Genomic DNA, 23,573 nt, shown 5'->3' with positions numbered 1-23,573 from the left:
TCTTTTTTTTTTTTTTTTTTTTTTTTTTTTTTCAAATAAATGGTTTCAGTCTGAGAGCATCCACTTTAAAACCGCACGGGAAAGGAGATGTTGATGGGCAGGACACCGCCCTGGTGGAGGATGCAGGCGTTGGAGTCAACCTCGGCTCCAGCCTGGGCCATCAGGTTGCTGCAGTGCTGGGTGTGCCAGCTGTGCCAGCTGTGCCAGCTGTGCCAGCTCCCGGCCCAGCCCTGCAGCCATCACCGTGGCCTTGAAAACTTGGTCTCTACGAGTTCTGCAAAAAGGGCATTTCCAGCATTTCGAGATCACACCAGAGCACAAAACTGTGCACGCACACATTCGCTCACAAACACTCCCAATCCCGAGGTCTCTCCCAGATGTGCTTCCCCCATAACCCCGGTCCCTCTCCTCCACAGGGCTGAGGAGGCTCCTGCCAGCACAGGGACGAGCAGCAGCACCAGGGGCAGCACGGGCGGCCACTCCTGCTCCTTGCTGAGGGATCCAGGGGCATCCCAGGGGTGCGTGAGAGGTGGCACTGTCCTCCCCCAGCTGCTGGAACATCTGCCACCTCCCTGCTTGCAGCTCCTGGGGGAATCGGCTGGGCTCCTCTCTACAAACAGGGTCTTTATTTCCTTGCTCAGAAAAATAGATCCATTTCCAAAGTTAAAAAAAAAAAAAAAAAGAGTTTGAAAAGAGGGAATGATGAAAGTTGGAGGCTGGAATGTGGCTGTTGATGAGATGGTGCGGCTGGGGCGGAGCCGTCCCGCTCAGTAGCTCTCCTCCTCCTCCTCGCGGTAGTGGTGGTACCCGGGCGGGTCCCCGCTCTGCTCCCCGGCGGCGTTGGCCACCTCGCCCTGGCTGCCCTGGGGGCAGTACTTGGGGTCGTAGATCTGGCGGCCGAGGCCAAAGACCTGCCCGCTCTGGTTGGCGCCCTGGTTGGAGCCCATCTGCAGCGACATGGAGGAGTTGTCACACTTCTCTGTCCCCATCTTGGAGTCGTAGATGTGTCTCCTGGTGCCCGGAGCTGTCATGCCCACCTGGAAGGAAGGACAGGATGGAGAAGGGCTCAGCTGTGCCCCTCCCACCCCTCCCCAGCCCGGCGTGGGGGCTCACCTGACTGGCACACTTGTTAGTGCCCATCTGGAGGCTGATGGTGGAGTGGTCCATGGGTGGCAGGATCTGATTTTTGGGGTCGTAGAGGTGCCTCCGGGTGCCATAGGCAGTCATGCCAGACTGGCTGGCACACTTGTTTGTGCCCATCTGACAAAGGGGTCTGGTGAGGAACGTGTGCTGCCCCACACATGCCCTTTCTCCCCCTGTTCCTAACCCCCCCAGCCTGGGGAGCACAGCCAGTGCTCCCTAACCCATCTCATGCTCCCCCATCCATGATGATGATGCCCCACATGTGCCCCCTGTCCCCATCCCCAGCCTGGGGAGCACAGCCAGTACTCCCTAACCCATCTCATGCTCCCCAGTCACTGAGTGCTGGACACAGAGCCAAGATGGTCCCAGATCCCAAGGACACTTGAGGCCCCTCATGCCTTAGGTCCCTCCAGCAACACTTGGAGCTGTGACAGTGCTGAGAATGTGACAGAATTCAGAATTCTGGGCACCCTTTGCCCAGCTCCCAGCCATGGGAGCCTCCCCTGTGGCAGCCCACCTGCAGCCCGATCACACAGTGCCCAGCCTTCATCTTGGCCTCGTCAAAATTCCTCTGCTGCTTCTCCGAGTACTTCACGCCGATGTCCACCCCGCTCTGCAGCCCCTTCGTCTTGGCCTGCCAGGAGTGGCTGTGAGGAAGGGTCCCAAACCCCCCCACCCACTCCCTGGGCAGGGGGAGCTGTGGGGTCCCACAGGCACCACCCCAAACTCAGGGTCCCAAACTGCTCATCCTCCCTCTGTGCTCACCATTCCCGCCAGGGCCAGCAGTGACACCTGCACCTGCGTCAGGTTCCCGCTCTCAAAAAGGTCATTGGCTTCAAAGAGGTCCACGGGGTTCATACCGTAGCTGGCCATGGCCTTGATGAAGTTGGAGAGGTTCTCAAGCTGGGGAGAGGTAGAGGGGTGAGCCCTGGAGGGTGATGGCAGAGGAGCAGCAGGCGGGTGGCAGCAGAGCTGCACCTACCTGGTGCCAGTTCTGAGCTGAGTGGTTGATCTTCCTCACTGAGTTGGGCTGCAGCTTGTTCATGAGCCTGGAGGGAGGCAGAGGAACATGAGGCTGTGGCAGGAAAAAACCTCAAGGGGCTGCAGGGCATAGGCTCCTTTTGAGAAGGTCCAGCCCAGGCCTCCTCCATGTGGGGCAAATTTCCCCCTCCAGATCCCTGTTTGTGCTCAGGGCTCTCCCCAGACACAGAAGCCCTGGGGGTGACTCTGGCAGGTCCCACTGGCACACACCCAGCCCACCCTTCCCACCACAAGGGCTGGTGAGGGTCCTTGGTGTCCCCCATCTCCTCCCAGCTGGAGCAGCAGGGGCCATGCCCAGGGCCCCCCAGGACTCACTCGCAGAGGATCACCCCATCCTTCAGCCCCTTCTGGAAGTCAGGTCCAATCTGTTTTCCTGTCACGCTCTCGATCCACGTCCGCAGCTCAGCCTCCTTCTGTGGATCATACTTCTGGGCAAGCTGGGGGACAGTGGGGGGACAGCTCAGGCAGGGCCCCAGCGTGCACCCCAAACCCCTCATGGGGACAGTTCCCCTCTCCCTGCTATGGCAGCAGGGACAGGAGCATGAGGATGATGCTGCCAGCAGACACAGCAGCTTCTGAACCATTCCAAAAGCATGAGAAGGGAACTGCCCATGGGGCTAGGGGGGAGTGACCCCCCAGATTTGTCTCTCCCTGTCTGCTGGAGCCCGTGGGAGCTCAGCTCTGAGCCCCAGGGGTCCTGGCCACGAGATGCTCTCCCTTTCCCTTCTGGCGAGGCCCAACCTCCGGCACAGATTCCTCCCTCACCGCGGCTATGCCAGGAATGTGGACGTCTCCTCCCAAATGGAGACCAGCTGCCAGGGCCAGCAGCATCTCTGTCTCAGCCTCTGACCCATAAGGGAAGGGAAAGTTCTCCTGGAGAACTCTCTAGGGAGAGAAGGGCCTGGAAAGCCAGAGTGCTGTCCTGCCCCAGCACAGCCCCTCTGGTGCTCAGAGCATCCACCAACCTCTCACCCATCCTGGTCCTGTTATGTGCCACGAGTCCCTAGGGATCCTGGACACGGGGAGACACTGGGATGGGCCCAGTCCAGCCCTGCTGGGTGCTAGGGAGACACTCCAGTTGCAAATGGAAGCTCGAGCCATGCAGATCACCCTCATGACACCGTGTGTGTCCTGCCTGGGGGATTCTACAGTCCCACCAGCTGATTTTCTGGAGCGTGAGCAGCTGAAGCCAGTTCCTCTTCCCTCCCCACACCCAGCCTGAGGATTTCCCAGGACACGGGGAGTGCACAGTGGACCAGCCCCAGAGAGATCCCACCGCAGCCCAGTCTGCAAGGGCTTCCACAGACTGGGAGCATGTCACTGGTTCAACTGGTTCCCAGTCGGTGATGTCACCTCCATCAGACACACCGGGGCAGTCGGACTGGCTCACGTCTTGCTGAATCAACATGAAGCACCAAGATCCTGGTGCATGTCACCCTCTCAGCTGGGGCAGCCCAGCCCCGGGCAGGCCGGGGCCCATCCCATCCGCTCCCGTTACGAAATGCAAAAATCCCAAATCCCCTGCGAGGCCAGGTAAGGAGCGCCCGGCCACGGCCACCATATCCCGCCACCACTTGTCCCTTCTCCTGCCTGCCCTGGAGCAGAACACGCTCAGACCACCGGCCACCAGCCCCGGGCTGACCACGGCTCGACCTCTGCTCGCCTGGGCACAGCCCCGATGCCCCGGGGCTGCTGTGTCCCCTGTGCCACCCCCGGCCCTGTGCCACCCCCGTGCGCTGCCGAGGGGGCAGGAGGGTGCCGGTGGCACCCAGATCCCGCCGAGGGGTGCAAACAGCTCAGCCGGAGCCTCCCATCCCTCCTTCCCCTCCTGCCCCGCGGCACTTTAGCGGGAGAATCACCGGGGCCAAAACCGCATCCCCGGAGAGAGCCACGGGGACGCTGCCGGGTCGGAGCATCCCGTACAGCGATGTGGAGCTGCGGGGAAGCAGAAAGTGGAGAAGCTTTGTGGAGCTGGTCCGGAGCCGCGGAGGACCGAGGAGATGCCCCCAGCCCCGGGTGTGACGGGAAGAGCTCCCCGAGGTTTGCCAGGGACAGCGGAGCCACGGCGGCCAAAGCACGGGAGGGACCCAACCGCGGTCCCCAAACACGTCCCTGGACCCTCTAGGCAGGTTCAGGGCACCCCGAGACTGCGAGCCCAGCTTCGGTACCCCCAGCCCTCAGAGACCTCTGGGTCCTTCAGTTCCGCATCCTCCCGGGAATCCCCGGATTTCCATCTTCCCGAAATCACCCAACTTCTCCACTCTTGGCCGGCTCTGCAGTCCTGGGGCATACCGGAAAAACCCCCGCCTCTCCAGAACCCGGGATGCAACCGGGACGCCCCAGCAGCACCGGGATGCTCGGCTCTCCCGGGCCTCCAGGAGCACCGGCAGCTACAGCGCCCGGTGGCCCCGGTATCCCCCGGCCCCCGCTTCACCCGCGCCCGGTGGTCCCGGCATCGCCCGGCCCCCGCCGCGGCTCACCCGGTTCCTGACTTCGGCGGAGAGGCCGTAGGACGGGCCCTTGTTGAACTGGGAGCTGCTCATGGCGGGGAACGGAGCCGGTACCGGAGAGGGGAGCGGGCAACGGGGCCGGTACCGGAGCGGGCTCGGGCGGGGCGGGGGCGGGGTCGGGCCCGGCCCCCCCCGCGTTGATTGGAGGGAGAAATGTCCAAATAAGGGCAGGATCCAAAACGGATCGAGGGGAGGGTCCCGAACCCCGATAGTGCCACTCGGGGAGCACCGGGAGGCACCGGGAGTCGGGGGAGCCCGGGGTCGGAACCGGAACCGGAGCCGGAGCCGTCCCGGGCACAGGGTACACACGGACACACAGACAGACGGACACGCGCCCACAGAGACAGACGGACACACGCGTGTGCATCCCTGTGCACGGGAGTGAGCACCCTGGCCCACGGGCACGCGTTGTGCGAGCACACGCAACACACACACCCCAAATACATCCACACACACCCACACACACCCCACACGCACCCCACACGCACCCCACACACACCCCACACGCACCCCACACACCCCACACGCACCCCCCGACCCACGGGCGCTCCCTTGCACACGCACACACACTTGCACATTCGCTCATGCACTCACACATTCACACCCACGGTCACGCACACACTCAGGCCACGCGTGCCCCTTCCATCGTCCCCGCACCTCCACCCATCCCCGACCGCCTCCCGCTCCCCTTGGTTCGCCCTCCGCCGTGCCCGTGTCCCCACGGGGCCGGCATAAGTTCCACGCGGGACGGCTCGGCCCGGTGGGGAGGTCCCGGGGCGAAGGGGAGCGAGGGGGGGACACCATCAGCCCCCGACCGGCCGCAGGGGCTGGCAGCCGTCCCGAGCAGCCCGTGGGGTCCTGTCCGGCTCTCTGCAGGGGTTTATCCCACAGATAAACCCAGATACCCCGTTGTGAGGTCGTGATGCCCCGTGGGTGGGAGAGTCACGGGTGGGATCCTCACAGGAGGACAGGAGCAGGGATGTGACCCCATAGGGCCGGTCCCGGCACCCACACCGAGCCCACGGAAGGGCAGAGCCGGGAGCATCCCACAGGTGGGAGCCCAAAGCCCCCCATCCCACTCAGCCCCGCACCTGGGGCTTTCAGAGGGATGGAGTTTGTCACCCCTGGACGGATGGACACCCCCAAACAGGGTGAACTCCCCAGAGGGTGGGAGTTCCTCCCTGGTTCCACAGAGTGGGGCTCAGTCCCCCCCTCCAACTCTGTAATTCCCGAACTGCAGCCCCAAAACCCTCTCAAAACCCCGAGAGTGCCGGGGTCCCGCTGCTCCCCGTGACCCCGGCCCCGGCCTCGCTCCTGGGTGCGCGTTCGGCTTTTCCTGTTTCAGGTCGGGCTGCGAAGCCGATGAGGAAACGAGGCGGCGTCACACGCGCCCTCCTGCCCCTGCTGCTCCCCGCGAATGTGACCGTGAGGAACCGGCACGAACGGCCCGAGCGAGGGGCTCAGGGCAGCGGCTCGGCCCCCCGGCAACGATGTTCTCCAGGAAAAAGCGGGAGCTGATAAAAACCCCCTCCATCTCCAAGAAGAGCCGGGCGGGAAGCCCCGTCCCACAGACCCTGCCGGTGAGTGTCACCCCCGGCACCATGGGGGCTCTAGGGGCACCCACGGAGCTGCTGGGTAGAGCCAGAGCTTGGCAGTGGGGCCCTGGATACGTCCAGGAGGTTTGCGAAGAGGAGGGAAATGAGAAAGAACCCGACTGGCGGGGCTGGTGGGGGAGAATTTTGCCCCCGAGGAAGGGGACGGAGCAGCCGCCGAGGGAGGCGGGAGGGCAGGAAGGGACAGGGAGGAAATGGGGGGGCTGCCGCCGAGGCTGTGGGAAGGACAGACAGACTCACAGACCTGCCTGGTGACCGGGATGGGAGCGGGGCGACCGCAGGCTCGAGCATCCCCGCTGTTTTGGCTCTGCCAGACATTTATTAACCACCGCGTGGAACCCCCCGGTACCGGAGGGGCCAGGAGGAAACGCTGCCCGCCGGGGCTCCCCGGGGCACCCCGCACCGCCCGCCCCGCGCCTGCGCCCCACTCCCGGTGCGTGAGGCCACACCGGGCTGGCACCATGCGGACGGCGACCCGGAGCCCACCCGCGGCTCCTTAGCACGGGACACCCATCCCCATCCCCGTCCCCATCCCCGGGAGAGGCGCCTATGGGTGGCAGCCAGCGGGATGCTCGGTCGGGCTGCGGGCAAGAAAAGCTACAGCCCCTCGGCGGCGGCGGGCAGAGCCCACCAGCCCCAGCGATCCCTGGACTCGCTGCCCCGCACGCCCGCCGTGAGGCTGACGGTACGGCCGGGGCACCCCGGGGCACCGGAGGGAGGGACGGGAGGCGCCGGGGCTGCTGCAAGCCGGGAGGAGCGGGACAGGGCTGCGGTGACCCCCAGGCGTTTTAGGGCGGGGGTCTTTGTGCCTCCTTGCAGCCCCACGGTGGGGATGGGCTCCCCCGTTCGCCCTCGGCCGCGGAAGCCTCGTGTTCTCGGTGCTCCGGGTCTGCTCCCCGGTGCAAAACCGCTTCCGGCAGCGCCCGGCCGGGGATGCTCAGGTTCTGCTCGTTCGTGTCCAACCGGGTGCTGGGGGTCGCCGGTGGGAGCTGCAGAGGGGGTGCAGGGTCCCCTCCCCGTGCCCAAGGAGTCTCAGTGGATGTGGGGCTCTCAAGCCATGACAGCTCTGAGCAGTGAGGGAGGGGTACCCCTAGAAATTTGGGGTTTCCTCCATCTGTAAAACACCTGCAAAGCCCAAAGAATATCCTGGGAGGTGTCTCTGTCTCTGCCTCCTTCCCCAGCATGGGAACAGCTGAAAAAGAGGAAGAGATATGTGGGCCGAATCCTGCTGCCATTTTACCCCCAGAAATGCAATTTTACCCCTAGAAATTTGGGGCTTCCTCCATCTGTAAAACACCTGCAAAGCCCAAAGAATATCCTGGGAGGTGTCTCTGTCTCTGTCTTCTTCCCCAGTATGGCAACAGCTGAAAAAGAGGAAGAGATATGTGGGCCAGATGCTGCTGCCATTTTGCTCTTTTGGGGTCCCCAAGCCCTTGGGATGGGCAGCCCCATCACGGTGGGTGCTGGGGTGGACAAGCAGTGTCACCCACACCATCACTGTGTGCATTTCATGGCAAACATGGACCCAGAGGAGCTGGCAGGGACTGATGGGGGCAGCCAGGCGAGTGCCCAGACCCTGCCCCTTGTCCCCTGACAGTCCCAAAGGGGATCCCTGTGACTGGGGATCTCAGGGGTCTGAGGTTGAGGGAAGAGATGAGGATCTGACTCCATGTTTGAGAAGACCTCATTTATTATTTTATGATATATATTATATTAAAACTATACTAAAAGAATAGAAGAAAGGATTTCATCAGAAGGCTGGCTAAGAATAGAAAAGGAAATGACAACAAAGGTTTGTGTCTCAGACAGAGTCCAAGCCAGCTGACTGTGATTGGCCATTAATTAGAAACAACTGAATAAGACCAATCCCAGATGCACCTGTTGCATCCCACAGCAGCAGATAACCATTGTTCACATTTTGATCCTGAAGCCTCTCAGCTTCTCAGGAGAAAAAATCCTAAGGAAAGGATTTTTCATAAAATATCGTGGCTACAGATCCCTACCTGGGGAAACTGAGGCACAACACAGCTGCAGGGTCTGACACCAGTCCCCCAAGGCTCGTTCTCCAGCATGGAGGTGTGGGGTGTTTCCCTCTCTGTGCTCCCACCACGCTGCATCCTCACACTCCCCCTGCTCCCCAGGAGCTCTCCCGCAAGGATTGCCTGGATGCCCCGGGCTGCAGCGTGGCGGAGCTGCCCGCGGGCAGTGCCAAGCTCAGCAGCAGCCCTGGCACCGTGGGCACCCTGAAGCGCCCCACCAGCCTGAGCCGCCATGCCAGCGCCGCCGGCTTCCCCCTGCCCAAGGGCCACAAGACCCCGCTGTGCTACAGCCCCATGGAGGGCGGGGACAGTCCCTTCATCGACCCCGAGGACATCTCCCAGCTGCTGGCAGACGTGGCTCGCTTCGCCGATGCCCTGGAGAAGCTGCGGGACGTGGTGCTGCGCGATGGTGAGTGCCCAATGCCCTGTGAGTGCCATCCTTGGTGAGTGCCATCCCTGGTGAGTGCCCAGTGCCCTGTGAGTGCCATCCTTGGTGAGTGCCCAATGCCCTGATGAGTGCCCAATGCCCTGGTGAGTGCCACCCTCGGTGAGTGCCACCCTCGGTGAGTGCCCATCCCTTGGTGAGTGCCCAATGCCCTGGTGAGTGCCCAATGCCTTGGTGAGTGCCCATCCCTCGGTGAGTGCCCATCCCTCGGTGAGTGCCCACCCTTGGTGAGTGCCCACCCTCAGTGAGTGCCCATCCCTGGTGAGTGCCATCCTTTGGTGAGTGCCCAATGCCCTGGTGAGTGCCCATCCCTCGGTGGGTGCCCACCCTTGGTGAGTGCCCATCCCTCAGTGAGTGCCCATCCCTCAGTGAGTGCCCATCCCTCGGTGAGTGCCCATGCCCTGGTGAGTGCCACCCTCAGTGAGTGCCCATCCCTCAGTGAGTGCCCACCCTCAGTGAGTGCCCACCCTCGGTGGGTGCCCACCCTTGGCACACCCTGGCACGGACCCACCCGTGGGTGAGGGGTCTCTGTCTGGGCCAGAAGGCCCCTGGGGGAGCGTGCAGAGGTGGTGGGTGAGTGGTGGGTGAGCAGCTCGGAGCCGGGATAACGCAGCTTCCTGCCCGAGCTATTTTCACCCGCCCGTTTTCCTGTTTACAGCGCAGCGGTGCCAGCTGCCTGCCAGGGCCCCACGGGGTGCTGGGCACGGCCCCCCAGCCCACCAAGGCGGCCAGAAGGAGGGGCTGGGTGGTCTGCAGGCTCTCCTTGCCCGAGGGGACACAGGGAATATATCAATCCCGTGGTCTGGGGGTGTTTGACACCGCATTGTCAGTCCTGGTTTTGCAGAAATCCCTTTCTAGCCCTGAGCTGGGGGCTGGGATGGGGAGGGGTCTTTGCCTGGCTGGGCAGTGGGTGCTGATCCCCCATGTCAGCACTTCCCCGAGGGAGGTTCTTCACTTCCTAACCAGCCCTAGACCTGCACTGGGGGTTCTGGACAGACCCCTGGGCTGGCAACTGGAGCCCACAGAAGGGGGGAACCTGTGGGGTGTAACAAGCCTGGCTGGACCAGGCCCATCCCTCCTGGCTGGGAGCGTCCATCCGGCAGGAGGGAGGGAAGGAAATGGAGGAAATTCCCAAACTGCTTTCAAGGGGAAAAGTTACTGTGGAAGAAAAAAATGCTTCAAAGGTCAGACTGCCCCCTGGCCAATACCAGGCTGGGCAGGAGACACACGGCCACGCTGTGGGGAGGTGCTGGACAAGCAGGATCTGGGGAGGTGCTGGACAAGCAGGATGTGGCTGTGCCAGACCTGGGAAGCCCTGAGGCCAGGGGGATTTGCTGCATAGTCTGGAGATGGCAGATCCCTGCCTTGGACATGGCTGGGAGGTAAACAGGGGAGGGACCCAGGGATGCAGAGCAGTGACAGGGGGCAGGGACACAGGGCAAGGACATGGCACAAGGATGCAGCATCTCAGCCTCCCTCTCTTGCAGACCCCAAGGAGCCCCAGCGGCCGCTGGCCCACGAGTGCCTGGGTGAAACCCTCCGCATCCTGCGCCAGGTCATCAACAAATACCCCCTGCTCAACACCCTGGAGACCCTGACGGCCGCTGGGACCCTCATCTCCAAAGTCAAGGGTGAGACAGTGGTGCTGGCAGCTCTGTCCCACTCCCCTCCTGCCCCACATTGGGATGGGAGGGAATTGGGGAGCCCATGAAGGGGTTACAGGGAGTGGAGGTGCCCCATGGACTGGTGGAGAGGGAAAAAAAAGCATCGTCTGCCTCTCGGTGTGGTTCAGCTTTAAGGATGATGTAGTGTCAGAAATGACAGATCCTGCCTGGGGGTTTCCAGGCACAGCCGCAGGAAAAACACTGAAGTGATCAGATCCTGCTCCTGGCAGCCTCTCGTGTTTATGGAGCGGGGTCTGGGAGGTCACATCCCAGCTGGGCACCACCTCCTGCTGCTGTCACCCACCACAGGCACAGCACAACCTTCTGAGTCACCCACGGCTTCCTGGACGCCCAACAGCAACCACAGGGGACAGGATGGCAGCAGGGCTGCCATGGGGCTGCTTCCACATATTCTTATTCTCCTCACCTCTGAGCTGCTCCCATGGGATGGGGGGGAATGGGCTTGGAGCAGACCCCTCCCCACGCCGAGGAGCTGAGCCAGGGTCTGCCCAGCAGCCCTGGTTGCTGGTGTCCCGTGGTATGGGAGCCTGCCAAGTGCTGTCAGCCCCAGTTCCTGCTGCTGGTGGTGGTTCCTCATTTGACTGCGGGCAAGAAGCCTCCTGGAGGAGTTCATCCTGCTTGGAGAGGGGTCTGGAGGAGCCATGAGGCAGGGCAGGCAGTGGAACAGGTCCAGCAGCACTTTTCCAGCAGCCCTGAGTAACGGGAATAAACAGAAACACGAGCCAAGAGATGCTGTCAGGGACGTCAGGCCTGGGAAGAAGGAGGGGGAAACTACTGTGCTGGAAAAATCCATGGGGATGATCCTTCCTAGCCCCAAAACCCTCTCTGATACCAGCATGAACTGGCAGGTGGCAACAGGGCTGTCACATTTCCTCACCTCCAGGTTTCCACTATGAATCCAACAATGAGGCAGACAAGAGGGAGTTTGAGAAGGCTGTGGAGACCATCGCCGTGTCCTTCAGCAGCACGTAAGGGACTCGGGCAGGGAGCAGCCAGGGGGTGTTTGGGAGTTTGGGAAAGGGAGTTTGGGCAGCCAGCCCGTGTCACTGTGCTGAGTCCAGCCACGCTCCTCTCCCCACAGGGTGTCTGAGTTCCTCATGGGGGAGGTGGACAGCAGCACCATCCTCTCCATTCCACCCAGCGACCAGAACCAGGTGAGGGATGCCCGGAGACCTGGGTGCTGCTGCCATGTGGGGCTCACAGAGGGCTCTGGCTGCTCCCCTCAGCTCTGGTGTGAGCCCAGAGCAGGGTGACAGTCCCCTTAGCTCCCGGGCACGGCCTGGGCACAGCTGACTTCCAGCAGTGGCAAAAAGGCTCCAGTAGCTCAGGCTTCCATCTACCTGGCCAGCCCCTCCAGCTGCTCCCCATCCTCTTGGCTGACCAATCCCTCTTCTTTCCCAATTCCCAAAGACTATGGAGAGCCTCTATGGGGGGATTCCTGGGCCTAGAGGAGATGGAGTGCCCTCAGGCATGGACAGCTGTGCCACAGGTAAGCAGGATGGGGCTGGGTGCAGGGTTTGGGGTCTGTGCAGGGACCAGCACCTTCCTCATCATCGCTGCTGTCCTGAGTCGCTGCTCAGCTGGGGGAAGGCAGCAGAGCTGGGGGCACTGGGGCTGGCACAGAGCTGGGGGTGCTTGCCCTGGAAGCTCATGGGGTGTTTGTCCCTCCACAGCCCGTCCTCCTGCTGAAGAGGTGGATGTGATGCTGCAGCGCTGCGAGGGGGGCGTGGATGCTGCCCTCCAGTACGCCAAAACCATCTCCAAGTACATGAAGGACCTGATAGGATACATGGAGAAAAGGACCACACTGGGTGAGTGGGGGGACAGCAGGTGGGTCTCTTCTGGAGCAGGTCTGAGCCATGGGACAGGCTGAGGTTGAGGTCCCTCCTGGAGGAGGGCAGTGGGAGCCTCACTCCTCAAGCTCCTGATTGATTTTTCAAAAGGAGATCGGGTTCCACCAGGGAAATCCCAGTGTCTCGTGTGTTTTTTCACTTTCAACCTTTTCCCTCCAGAGGTAGATTTCGCCAGAGGGCTCCAGAAGATGGCAAACAGCTGCAAGCAAACCATCAGTCAGGAGGTAAGTCCCCTAATCCCTGAAGCCCTCAGTGCCAGGCAGGATTGGGAACCAGCAGCCCTGGAGGGCCCATTCCATGTGGAATAAAGCTCAGGAGGACATGGGGGCAGCTCTTTGGAGCCCTGCCTGGAGAAATTCAGGATGGGGCTTTTGCCAGCAGTCACCAGCCTCACCTTGCCTCTGGCTGTTCCTCCCTGAAGGATGCATCTCCTCAGGTTCAGTCTGGGTTCTGGGGCTCAGGGAGATGTTTTTCTTCTCCCCAGACCAGCATGCCTTTCCTGTCCATCTACCTGCTGGCCCTGGAGCAGGACATGGAGCACGGGGCCTCAATTGTGCAGGCAGCCACCACCCTGCAGCAACAAACCTTCCTCCAGGTGAGGGGACAGAAGGCCCTTCCTGGGGCTGGGGGTCCTGGTGCTGCTTCCTTAGCTCAGTCCAGAGGGATCCTGCACCCAGTACTCCCCCAGTGCTGTAGATTTTCACCCCTGGCTCAAACCAGTGCCTGTAACCTGTCCTGGGAGTGGCAGTGACACTTCTCCATGCGAGGGCAGAGCAGGAGGGCTCAGCTCAGGTCATCATGAGGCTGTTCCTCCCTCCCTCCCCACGCAGCCACTGCTGGTGAGACGCGCGGAACATGAGAAACGCAGGAAGGAGATCAAGGAGCAGTGGTGCCGGGCTCAGAGGAAACTGGTGAGTGACTGGGTTTGTGTTCCCAATCCCAGCGTGGAGCAACTCATGACTCTGAGGAACTGTTGGGGTCTCTGGCTGCTCAGAGTGACCCCGAGAAAAGTTGGAAAGTCTCTTTTCCCAGCCTGGCGCTTGATGAAGGAGTCAGGGCTCTTCATTTCTCAGTCTCAAGGTTCTTTATTGTTGCTTATCTATAAAAAATTTTCTCCTGCCCTGCCGAGGTCAGCCCAGCAAGACAGTCCAGGCACTCTGCCTGCCCCCAGGGCAGGGTTATGTCTTTATACTAAAACCTACGTGTACAATGTTTGCAATTACTTCCCAATACCCATCACCTATGTTAGACACTGAGCTTCTACTCTAAACCAATCTGTGAGTGCCACCATCACAGCAAAAGATGGAGGCCAAGAAGAAGAAAAAGGAGAAAGGCTGGACACACCCAGTTCCCTCCATCTTGCCTCCTGAACCCCCATACCAAAAACCCTAAAATCTACTTTTTCACCCCATGATAACTTCACTGTTATTCTACTTAAACTGTTGTGGCTTGCTGATCTTCATACAAGGTTGGTAGCTTGCTCCACAGGTTATAATCAAACCCCCAGGTGTTTTGGGCTCTGTGCCAGGGTCTCTGAGCCCCTGGCAGGGCTCTTGGCACTCCAGGACAGCCAGAGAGATGTCCTGGCTCCTGACAAGGAACAACCTCCTCTGAGGCCACGGGGCACCCTGCCCCTCTCCAGCAGTGTTGGGTGGCCTCTGCTGTGCTGGGGGAGCCTGGTGGAAGCTGGTGACCCCCTTGCTGGGCTCCATCCTCACCTGGCTCTCCCTGGCAGCAAGAGGCAGAGGGGAACCTGCGCAAGGCCAAGCAGACGTACATGCAGCGCAGCGAGGAGCACGACAAGGCCAAGTACATGGCAGTGAAAGCAGAGGAGGAGCAGCAAAACACGACCAGCAGCACCACCACCAAAACCCTGGACAAGAAGAGGCGGCAGGAAGAGGAAGCCAAGAACAAGGTAGGAGGAGGTGACTGTGACTGTGTTCACAGGGGTCTGAGGATGAGGGGAGAGATGAGGATCTCACTCCATGTTTCAGAAGGCTTGATTTATTATTTTATTATATATATTACATTAAAACTGTACTAAAAGAATAGAAGAAAAGACTTCATCAGAAGGCTAGCTAAGAATAGAATAGGAAGGAATGGTAACAGAAATTTGTGGCTCAGCTCTCTGTCTGAGCCAGCTGGGCTGTGATTGGCCACTAATTAGAAACAACCACATGAGACCAATCCCAGATCCACCTGTTGCATTCCACAGCAGCAGATAATCAATGTTTATTTACATTTTGTTCCTGAGGCCTCTCAGCTTCTCAGGAGGAAAAAAATCCTAAGGAAAAGATTTTTCATAAAAGATGTCTGTGACAGGTGGGACAGCTCCGGAGGGGGCTCCTTGCTCCTGCTGCTCCCTGAGCCACGTGGGGTGAAATGATCCTCAGGAATGGCTGGATGGAGAGGATCCAAGGGGCTGTTCCTGTTCTCCTCACCTCTCAGCTTTTCCCATCCCTTGCTCTCCCATCTCCCAGGCAGAAGAGGCCATGGCCACGTACCGCACCTGCGTGGCCGATGCAAACACGCAGAAGCAGGAGCTGGAGGACACCAAGGTGAACTCACTGCGGCAGATCCATGAAGTGATCAAACAGACTGACCAGGTCATCAAATCGGTGAGTGGGGCGTCCCCAGGGTGGGATGTGACCGTGTTCACAGGGGTCCGAGGATGAGGGAAGAGACGAGGATCTGACTCCATGTTTCAGAAGGCTTCATTTATTATTTTATTATATTAAAACTGTACTAAAAGAATAGAAGAAAGGATTTCATCAGAAGGCTGGCTAAGAATAGAAAAAAAAGGAATGATAACAAAGGCTTGTGGCTTGGACAGAGTCTGAGCCAGCTGGGCTGTGATTGGCCATTAATTAGAAACAACCACATGAGACCAATCCCAGATGATGCACCTGTTGCATTCCACAGCAGCAGATAATCATTGTGTACATTTTGTTCCTGAGGCCCCTGAGCTGCTCAGGAGGAAAAAAATCCTAAGGAAAGGATTTTTCAGAAAACGTGTCTGTGACAGGTGAGAGGTGCTGTGGAGAGCTCAGAGCTGCCCCTATTCCAGAGGGCATTTGGATGGATGCAGAGCTCGCCTCGCCCTCACACTCAGAGCAGCGCTGCTTTGTGCTCCCGATTTCCCACCCAAGAGCTCACCTCTATCCCTCCCCACGTCACTTTCAGGCCACCATCTCCTTCTACCAGCTGATGCACATGCAGACGGCGGCGCTGCCCGTGAATTTCCAGACGCTGTGTGAGAGCAGCAAGCTCTACGACCCGGGCCAGCAGTACGCGTCCCACGTGCGGCAGCTGCAGCGCGGCGACGAGCCCGACGTGCAGTACGACTTCGAGCCCTACGTGTCCCACAACGCCTGGTGAGGGAGGACAGGGCTCGTTCCTGCCTAATTCAGTCCAGCCTTGTGTTGCCTTCGTTATCTCCCGCCACCCACGCTCCCCTGCAGGAGGCAGGATGCTTTCAGCATTCCTGAAGGCGGCTCCTGCTGGGAATGCTGGACCAGCTGGGAATTGCTCTCTTATCCTTCAGTTCAGCCGAGATGAGACAGGCTGTTGAGTACTTAAGAGACTGTGATTCCCTAGACTGGTGGATGGCAGCCATGGATGAAGTCTCCAAGTGTCCTTCCTTGCCATCCACATTCCCTTTTCCCCTCCAGGTCTCCCTTTAACTCAGCTGGGCTGGATCAGTTGGGAATTTCTCTCTTATCCTTCAGTTCAGCCTAGATGAGGCTGTGATTTAAGAGACCGTGATTCCCTAGACTGGTGGATGGCAGCCATGGATGACGTCTCCAAGTGTCCTTCCTTGCCATCCACATTCCCTTTTCCCCTCCAGGTCTCCCTTTACCCAGCCACAGAAGGGCAGCTTCAATGCCAGTGAGTTCTCCACGAGTGCAGAGGGGGCTGGGGCTGGCTCAGAGGGAGCAGCAGGAGCCAAGGAGTCGCCAGGTGGGGCTGGAGCAGCCGAGCGAAGAGGTGAGTCTGGAGCCCCAGAGCTCTCCCATGTCCCCCCAGGCAGGAGCAGAGTGGGACCCCCAGGGTTTGATGAGAGGCTTTGCTGGAAGCAGCAGGACGGGCTGGGAGCCTCCTCCTGAAGGACACTAAATCAGATCTGTGGCATTTTGCTCCCTAAGAAACCACTGCCCACCTTCCCATCTCCCTTTTCCTTGCTGGGTGTCACTGGAAGCACCAAACCCCACCAACAGCTTCTCCCCAGTCACCCCAGTTTCTCCCAGCATCCAGGCTGTTCTCCAGCCATTCCCTCCCCAACACAGACAGCAATCCCAAGGGACTGTGTGTTCTCTCTGCAGGTGGGAGGGGACACCAGGTGCATAAATCCTGGCCAACCTCTGTCGCTGAGGCTGACAGCAGCCTGGAATCCAATGCAGGTAGATATGGGAACAGCCCAGGAGCCCCTCCCAGCACAACCAGTCCAAACCCAGAGCTTCCCAGTTAGGCAGGACCATCCCCTGCTTTGCCTGCCCTGTGAGAGCACTGCTGACCCCAGTCTCCAGTGGGGTAGGGTGGGATTGGATGGGATGGAGTGAGCTCTCAGAAGAGAAGCAGCTTTGCAGGTGGTTCACTGCTCTGTGGGTTCTCCTTGGACAGGGGAATTCAGCCACAAGCTCCAGCGGCTCTCATCCAACGGCACCGCGTCCTCCAGCGAGGAGCTGGAGGAGAAGGACGGGACCAGCACTCCTCCCTTTGAGCAGAGTAGGTGACAGCTGGGAGGTGACAGTGCTGCTGCCACACCCCCCAGCACGGCAGAGCTCCCCCCGGGCTGATCTTCCCAAATTCAGCAGTTCTGCAGGCAAACCCAGCAGCTGCTGGAGATTCCTGGTGGCGTCCCCAGCTTTGCTGAGGGATGAGCCCTGCTCAGACCGGTGGCAGTGACAGCCCTGCTCAAGCTGTGCCTTTCCTACATTTCCTTTTCCCTAGGCATCAATGGGATCACCCCAGAGCTGGCAGCTCCCACGGGGCCCTTCAGGAACGTTGGCTTGTCCAAGGCTGCCCAGACCCATCGGCTCAGGAAGCTCCGTGCCCCTTCCAAGTGTCGGGAGTGCAACAGCTACGTGTACTTCCAGGGAGCTGAGTGTGAGGAGGTGAGTTGGGACAGCTGGGGCTGGAACCCAGCTCTGACCATGGTCAGGAGTGTATTTCCCCTCTGGGGAGGGTTCCAGGTGGAAAATGGTGCTTTCCTTTGGTGCTTCAGCATCCCCAGGGCATTTTTCCTGTCTCTCGCCGTGCTCTGAACAGTGCCTGGTGTCTCTGTGGCTGCCCCCCACCTCCACGTGTTCCCCTTTCCCTTCCAGTGCTACCTGGCCTGCCACAAGAAGTGCCTGGAGTCCTTGGCCATCCAGTGTGGGCACAAGAAGCTCCAAGGGAAGCTGCAGCTCTTCGGGCAGGACTTCACGAAGGCGTCTCAGGGCAGCTCAGATGGGATCCCCTTCATTGTCAAGAAATGTATTTCAGAGATTGAGAAGAGGGCCCTGAAAACAAAGGTGAGGGACACTCCTCTCTCCTCCTCCTCAGCTGGCTGAGCCCCAGGCCCTTGGAAGGATCCTCTGGAAAACCAACAGGCTCCACATTGCAGATTTCCACAGGGCAGGGAGCCAGGGATGAGCTTGGCCCAGATCCCCCAAACTCTGCTTTTGGAAAATCACCTCTCCTGCTTTCCTATGAGGCAGGAATGAGTGAGCTGGAAGGAGATATCCCAAAATGACTTCCCAAAGGGATTTCCCACTCCAGAAGGAGAGGGTGGGAGCACACACAGCTCACTGCCCCATGCAAACATGAAGAGGAACCTCTCCCCTCACTTCAGCTCCACTTTTCTCCCTTTCACAGGGCATTTACCGAGTTAATGGTGTCAAGACACGTGTGGAGAAGCTTTGCCAGGCCTTTGAGAACGGGAAGGAGTTGGTGGAGCTGTCCCAGGCCTCCCCTCATGACATCAGCAATGTCCTGAAGCTCTACCTGAGACAGGTGAGGTGCTGGGGCCCTCATGGTGGGAGAGGGAGGGGAGTTGGCCAGAGGAACCAACCTGGCAGGGGGAATTCTGCACAAATTGGGCTCAGGGATGGGGAGTGGGTTGTCCTCAGAGATGGGGCCTCGGTGATCCTCCCCAGCTCATCCCACACGGCGTCACTGCGGTCACAGCCACAGAGCAGCGACGTGCCCAAGCACTGCACAGGGAGCCCTCCACCCCCCCAATTGGGGAACTGGCTACCCAAAAAGGGAAGGGGCCAGCAAAGGTCACCCTGCAGGGGCTGAGTCATGTCCACATGGGGTGGGCTCTGATCCTGGAGTCATCCTGGGGTGGCCTTAGTGGGGTCTCTGCCGCTTGGGTCACCCTGGGGTGGGTTTAGAGGGGACTCTGCCTCTGAGGTCACCCCTGGGTGGGCTCAGTGGGGTCTCTGCCCTTTGTGTCACCTTGGAGTGAGCTCAGTGGGTTCTCTGCCCCTGTGATCACCCCAGGGTGGGCTCAGTGGGGTCTCTGCCCCTTGGGTCAATCTGGGGTGGGTTTAGAGGGGTCTCTGCCCCTGTGATCACCCCAGGGTGGGTTTAGCAGGGTCTCTGCCCCTTGGGTCAATCTGGGGTGGGTTTAGAGGGGTCTCTGCCCCTGTGATCACCCCAGGGTGGGTTTAGCAGGGTCTCTGCCCCCTGGGTCACCTTGGAGTGAGCTCAGTGGTGTCTCTGCCCCTGTGATCACCCCAGTGTGTGCTCAGCCCCAGCAACCCCCACACTCTGTACCCAAAGTGTCATTGCAAACAGCATCACCCACATCCTCTAGCCACCACCACCACAAGGCAGGAAGCTGCTTCTCTCTTGCAAGCAGCCCTGGGTTAACTCTTTGTGCTGCCTTTTTCTGCAACCTCCCCTCCCCAAGGGCAGAAGGGCAGCTCTGTGTCACCTCACTTGTCCTTGGGCTCCTGCACATCAGAAGTCCAGGACTCTGAGTGGCTTCCATAGTTTCTCCAAAGAGAAGCAGAGTAGAAAGAGGGGGGGAAATCAGTGCTGAGCCCCACCCTGAGCCCTCGCTGCAGAAGGGTTAAAGTCCTTCTGTAAAGGGGTGAATGGAGGGAGCCTGCTCTGCTGTGATGTCCCCAAAACATCCGTTGAGGCTGCTCTGAAATCATCCCCAGCCGTGTGGAGCACCCAGCGGTCAGCACCAGCTCCTTCAGCTTCTCTGTTTCGCACAAACCTCAAAGCAGAATTTCCCCTGCTGCAGCTCCACCTCTGCTGCAGGCTGTGCCCTTCACATCCTGTGCCCTTCACATCCTGTGCCCTTCACATCCTGGCTTCCTCCACCCAGAACAACCCATCCCTTTCCTCTTCCCAGCCATCCCTTGTCTGCTGGGGAACCTCCAGCTGGCCCCACCCCAGCCAGGGGTTTTCCAGGGCAAAAAGGGAATCCCTGCACCTCAACCCGGCAAGGAGCACCCCCGGGTGGATCAAACACAGCTTTTGGCTTGAACTTCACAAGTGCTCCTTGGCCAGGGCTCACGAGGCTCGATTGACACGCTCCAGGAGGTGGATAAATAAATGTCACCTCTGGGTAGGGGTTTGCAGCACTGCAGGTCACAGACTCATGGAATTCTGAAATGGATGTTAAAAGTGCTCTGAGCTCTCTTCAAGCTGGCCTCCAGCACTTCCAGAGATGTTTCCTCACTGTAGAAATGCCCCAGGTGTCGCCAGCTCAGCAGCTTGGCACAGGTTCAGATCTTATGGAGGTGGGAGCTGCTCCCAGGACTGGGATCATCTTTTTCCTTTCCTTTCCTTTCCTTTCCTTTCCTTTCCTTTCCTTTCCTTTTCTTTTTTCCCTTTCCTTTCCTTTCCTTTCCTTTCCTTTCCTTTCCTTTCCTTTCCTTTCCTTTCCTTTCCTTTCCTTTCCTTTCCTTTCCTTTCCTTTCCTTTCCTTTCCTTTCCTTTCCTTTCCTTTCCTTTCCTTTCCTTTCCTTTCCTTTCCCTCTCCTTCTCCTCTCCCCTTCTCCTCTCCCCTTCTCCTCTCCCCTTCTCCTCTCCCCTTCTCCTCTCCCCTTCTCCTCTCCCCTTCTCCTCTCCCCTTCTCCTCTCCCCTTCTCCTCTCTTCCTCTCCTCTCCTCTCCTCTCCTCCTCTCCCCCTGCAGCTGCCGGAGCCCCTGATGCCCTTCAGGCTGTACAACGAGCTGATGGGGCTGGCCAAGGAGAGCCTGCAGGGCAGTGAGGCCAAGGGCCGTGCTGGGAAGGGCGGCCCTGAGCTGGTGGACAGAGGAGCTGACACCGACCCGGTGGTGCTGAGCCTGGTGCTGAAGCTGAGGGAGCTGCTGAAGGAGCTGCCCCGTGAGAACATGGCCACGCTCCAGTTCCTCCTGCAGCACCTGAGGAGGTGAGAGGGGCATGGCCAGAGCCTGTGTGGCTGCTGGGCACCTTCCCTCTGTCCCCTGGGGTGGGGAGGTGTGTGCAGCCTCCTCGCTGGGGCCGGGAGGAGGGTCCATGGCCGCAGCTGCTTCTGTCCCCATCCTGAGGCTCGAGTGCTCCAGGCTGGCCTCTCCCCCAGCCCTGCCCATCCTCACCTCTCCCTCCTTGCTCTCACAAGCTGTCCCTCCCCCTCCCACCCAGGATCATGGAAGTGGAACAGGACAACAAGATGACCTCAGGCAACCTGGGCATCGTCTTTGGGCCGACGCTGATGCGCCCCAGGCCCACGGATGCCACCATTTCCCTGTCCTCACTGGTGGATTATCCCCACCAAGCTCGGATCATTGAGGCACTCATCATCTTCTACCCCACCATCTTTGAGCACAAGGACATGGCACCCAGCAGACGTGGCTCAGGTGCCACAGAGGAGGTGCACAGTGGTGCTGAGCAGGTAGGAACCCCCAGGGAGGGGGAATCCTCAGGGGCTGTTCCATGAACCTTCACTGGGGTCAGCTCCCAGGGAGTGAGAACTCCCCTCCGTGCCCTCACCACCATCCTTGTTCCTCCCCAGGCCCCTGCAGGCTCCCAGCCTGTGGCTCCTCTTGGCACCAGCCCCTACCTGGAGCTGCCTTCGGACAAAGGGAATTTGGCTTTCAGCGCTGACTCACTTGCAGGTCAGTGAGAGGCACCGGGGGCACACAGGACCCTTGGGAGGCACGGGGGGCACACAGACCCATCCCCTGCCACCCCGGGGACCCCAGGTTTGCTGCTGATGCCCCCGTGCTGGGCTGGAGGGTGGCACAGAGCTCCTCTGTCCCACAGAGTCTGGTGAGCGCTCCGTGGACTCGGACTCAGAGCTGGAGGAAGGCGGGGAGCCACGGACACACCTGACCAAGCAGGGCAGCGAGACCAGCACGGAAGAGGTTAATTTCTATGACGAGGGGAGCGAGGGGCTGCGGAGCAGGAGCTGCAGCGTGGGCCAGTCCGATGCAGAGGGCTCCGCTCCCCGCTGCTGCAGCCCTGGGGAGGAGCAAAGCGACCTGGAGGAGCAGGCTGAGAGCCGCAGCCCCAGGGATGGCACCAACCTGGCCGGCACCTCTCGGGGCAGCCACGAGCTGCAGCCCCGGCTCATCTAAGGCACCACAGACACTGGGATGGACAAAGGGGCAAATCCCCATGGCTGCCCAGATGCTGGAAATTGGAATGTGGAGGGGTGGGAAGGAGATGTGGCAGCCCAGGGGGGTTTGGTGTGTCAGCTGCAGGTGAGTCCTGGCTGATTCCTGGCTGGAGCTTTCACACAAAACCCCTGAGCCCCTCAGTGCCCAGCTGGAGAACAGGGTCACAACCAGGGCCATGAAGGACTTTGCTTGGGAGGGAGCGAGTTTGGGCAAACCCTCCACTTGTTCAGGATTGGGAAGGAACCCAGGGCTGTTCCTGTGGCAGGTGTTTTATTTTTGTTGTGCTCCCGAATCCCTGAATGCCACACCTGTGCTGTGAGATCAGGGTTGGAGGAGTCAAAGGCCCTGCTCATCCCTGATGGCTGAGGCTGGAAGGGAGCCAAGGAGTGACATGGGAGCAACAATCACTCGAGATGGGCAGGATGACACCACAGGAGCAGATGGAACTGAAGGCAGCTCACAGGACAGGGACACAGCTGGAGCAGTGCTGGGCTCGGGGTGAAGCCCCTGCACCATCTCACCCTGAGCCAGGCTGGGCTGTGGGGCTGAGCCAGCATCTCAGGGGATGTCCCTCACTGACACCTGACTGAAGTAGGGTTCAGGATGCATTTCCTGCCCCAAAACCTCAGCACTGTGGCCCAGCTGATGGCATCTTCATTGCTGCTTGGATTGACAGGCATTTGGATTGACAGGCATTTGGATTGGTGGGCATTTCCCTCCTTGGCAGGAGACATGCAAGGAGCAGCCTTAGGGCAGATTTGCCTGGCTCCAGGGTCCCGAGCCCTGCTGAGCTCTCGTGGTTTCGTTGTACAATTATTTAATCTCTAAAAAGCTGCACTGCAAGTCCAGGACAAACTCCCTCTGCTCTTGCAACTCTTCCCATGGGGAAGTGCCTCTTCCTCCTCCTCAGGGCCACCACAGCCTGGATCCAGCCCAGCCCCAGCCAGTATAATCTTGAGCTTCCTTTCTTTTTCTGTAAAGACATCAACCCTTCAACATGACTCCACTACCTCTGCTGGCTAAGGCACTAAAGCCAAAGTGGTTTAGATTTTTCTGAAGCTGTTAAGAATTTTCATGCACTGAGGCACAGAGCAACAAATCGAGTTTTAGCTTGGAATGAGCTGAGAGCCTTTTCCTTTGGTCTCCTGCTTATGGGAGACAGACCAGGTGGTGTTGGGGAGGGTCTCAGACACCTTGGTACTGCAGAACCAGGCAATGGACAGGAGTTTTGAGCCCTCTGAAGTCGATGGAGAACCCATCTCAGCAAAGGTACATAAACCCAGGTTAACTCACAGGTTTGGAACTGAGCCAGGGAAGAGCTGGAGCCCTACAGGATTTTTTGTGCCCTCCAGCTCTTCCACAGATTTGGAATTTTCAGGGGAACAGTTGGATTTTCCCAGGGCAGCAGGAGGATGTGGGAATGCTGCTGCCACGGCGGTACCGCGTGCGTGTGAGGGTGGGTGAGGATGATGAGGGTGAGTGTGAGTGAGAGAAGGGGCTAAAGCTGCACTTGAGCATCCCACAACAGCAGCTCCCTCTGGGTTGTGTGGATTCTGTGTTTGTTCTGATGAGCCTGTGCTGCTGCACGATGCTGCCTTGCTGTGTTCATATTGACATGCTTCCCAATAAAACAAATAAAACCAGTGTGTTCTGACCC

General features: G+C 59.6%; 2 protein-coding genes across 4 annotated transcripts; one reads left to right on the top strand and one right to left on the bottom strand.

The window, feature by feature from the left end:
* Window positions 1–604: 604 nt before the first annotated feature.
* CNN2 (calponin 2) lies at window positions 605–7,774 on the bottom strand. 2 transcript variants are annotated; one of them, XM_071451772.1, is made up of 7 exons: window positions 7,605–7,774; window positions 2,500–2,643; window positions 2,126–2,192; window positions 1,909–2,046; window positions 1,661–1,777; window positions 1,114–1,260; window positions 605–1,037 (listed from the first exon to the last, which is right to left on the bottom strand). In XM_071451772.1, the coding sequence occupies exons 1-7, from the start codon at window positions 7,757–7,759 to the stop codon at window positions 768–770; spliced, it is 1,038 nt and encodes a 345-aa protein (XP_071307873.1). In that variant the 5' UTR covers window positions 7,760–7,774; the 3' UTR covers window positions 605–767. The 2 variants fall into 2 exon arrangements, with proteins under 2 accessions (XP_071307873.1, XP_071307872.1); XM_071451771.1 differs by lacking the exon at window positions 7,605–7,774 and adding an exon at window positions 4,665–4,877 and having other exon boundaries at window positions 2,500–2,621.
* ARHGAP45 (Rho GTPase activating protein 45) lies at window positions 5,769–23,559 on the top strand. 2 transcript variants are annotated; one of them, XM_071451770.1, is made up of 23 exons: window positions 5,769–6,274; window positions 8,449–8,755; window positions 10,279–10,422; window positions 11,360–11,444; window positions 11,558–11,630; window positions 11,887–11,965; window positions 12,150–12,287; window positions 12,489–12,553; window positions 12,814–12,924; window positions 13,160–13,240; window positions 14,065–14,244; window positions 14,810–14,947; window positions 15,513–15,703; window positions 16,177–16,316; window positions 16,652–16,729; window positions 16,950–17,054; window positions 17,280–17,443; window positions 17,654–17,842; window positions 18,186–18,323; window positions 20,468–20,706; window positions 20,940–21,189; window positions 21,310–21,412; window positions 21,561–23,559. In XM_071451770.1, the coding sequence occupies exons 1-23, from the start codon at window positions 6,185–6,187 to the stop codon at window positions 21,872–21,874; spliced, it is 3,402 nt and encodes a 1,133-aa protein (XP_071307871.1). In that variant the 5' UTR covers window positions 5,769–6,184; the 3' UTR covers window positions 21,875–23,559. The 2 variants fall into 2 exon arrangements, with proteins under 2 accessions (XP_071307871.1, XP_071307870.1); XM_071451769.1 differs by lacking the exon at window positions 5,769–6,274 and adding an exon at window positions 6,529–6,992.
* The last annotated feature ends 14 nt before the right edge of the window (window positions 23,560–23,573 follow it).

This window comes from Agelaius tricolor, unplaced genomic scaffold (genome assembly GCF_023055355.1).
Source record: "Agelaius tricolor isolate 1412-34295 unplaced genomic scaffold, bAgeTri1.0.p SCAF_33, whole genome shotgun sequence".
NCBI lineage: Eukaryota > Metazoa > Chordata > Aves > Passeriformes > Icteridae > Agelaius > Agelaius tricolor.
The sequence above is the reverse complement of the archived record's forward strand: the minus strand, read 5'-3'. Positions and strand labels throughout refer to the sequence as shown.

What these genes read in the sequence shown, in the direction of transcription:
- CNN2 (XM_071451772.1), bottom strand. Translation starts at nt 7,759, where the DNA reads ATGGGGCTGCCCATCCCAAGGGCTTGGGGACCCCAAAAGAGCAAAATG. An exon ending in GATGGGGTGATCCTCTGCGA is followed by an intron (nt 2,193 to 2,499) that starts GTGAGTCCTGGG and finishes GCCTCCCTCCAG; the next exon opens with GCTCATGAACAAGCTGCAGC. An exon ending in CAGCTCAGAACTGGCACCAG is followed by an intron (nt 2,047 to 2,125) that starts GTAGGTGCAGCT and finishes ACCTCTCCCCAG; the next exon opens with CTTGAGAACCTCTCCAACTT.
- ARHGAP45 (XM_071451769.1), top strand. Translation starts at nt 6,876, where the DNA reads ATGCTCGGTCGGGCTGCGGGCAAGAAAAGCTACAGCCCCTCGGCGGCG. An exon ending in AGCAACAAACCTTCCTCCAG is followed by an intron (nt 12,925 to 13,159) that starts GTGAGGGGACAG and finishes CTCCCCACGCAG; the next exon opens with CCACTGCTGGTGAGACGCGC. An exon ending in CAGCCTGGAATCCAATGCAG is followed by an intron (nt 16,730 to 16,949) that starts GTAGATATGGGA and finishes CTCCTTGGACAG; the next exon opens with GGGAATTCAGCCACAAGCTC.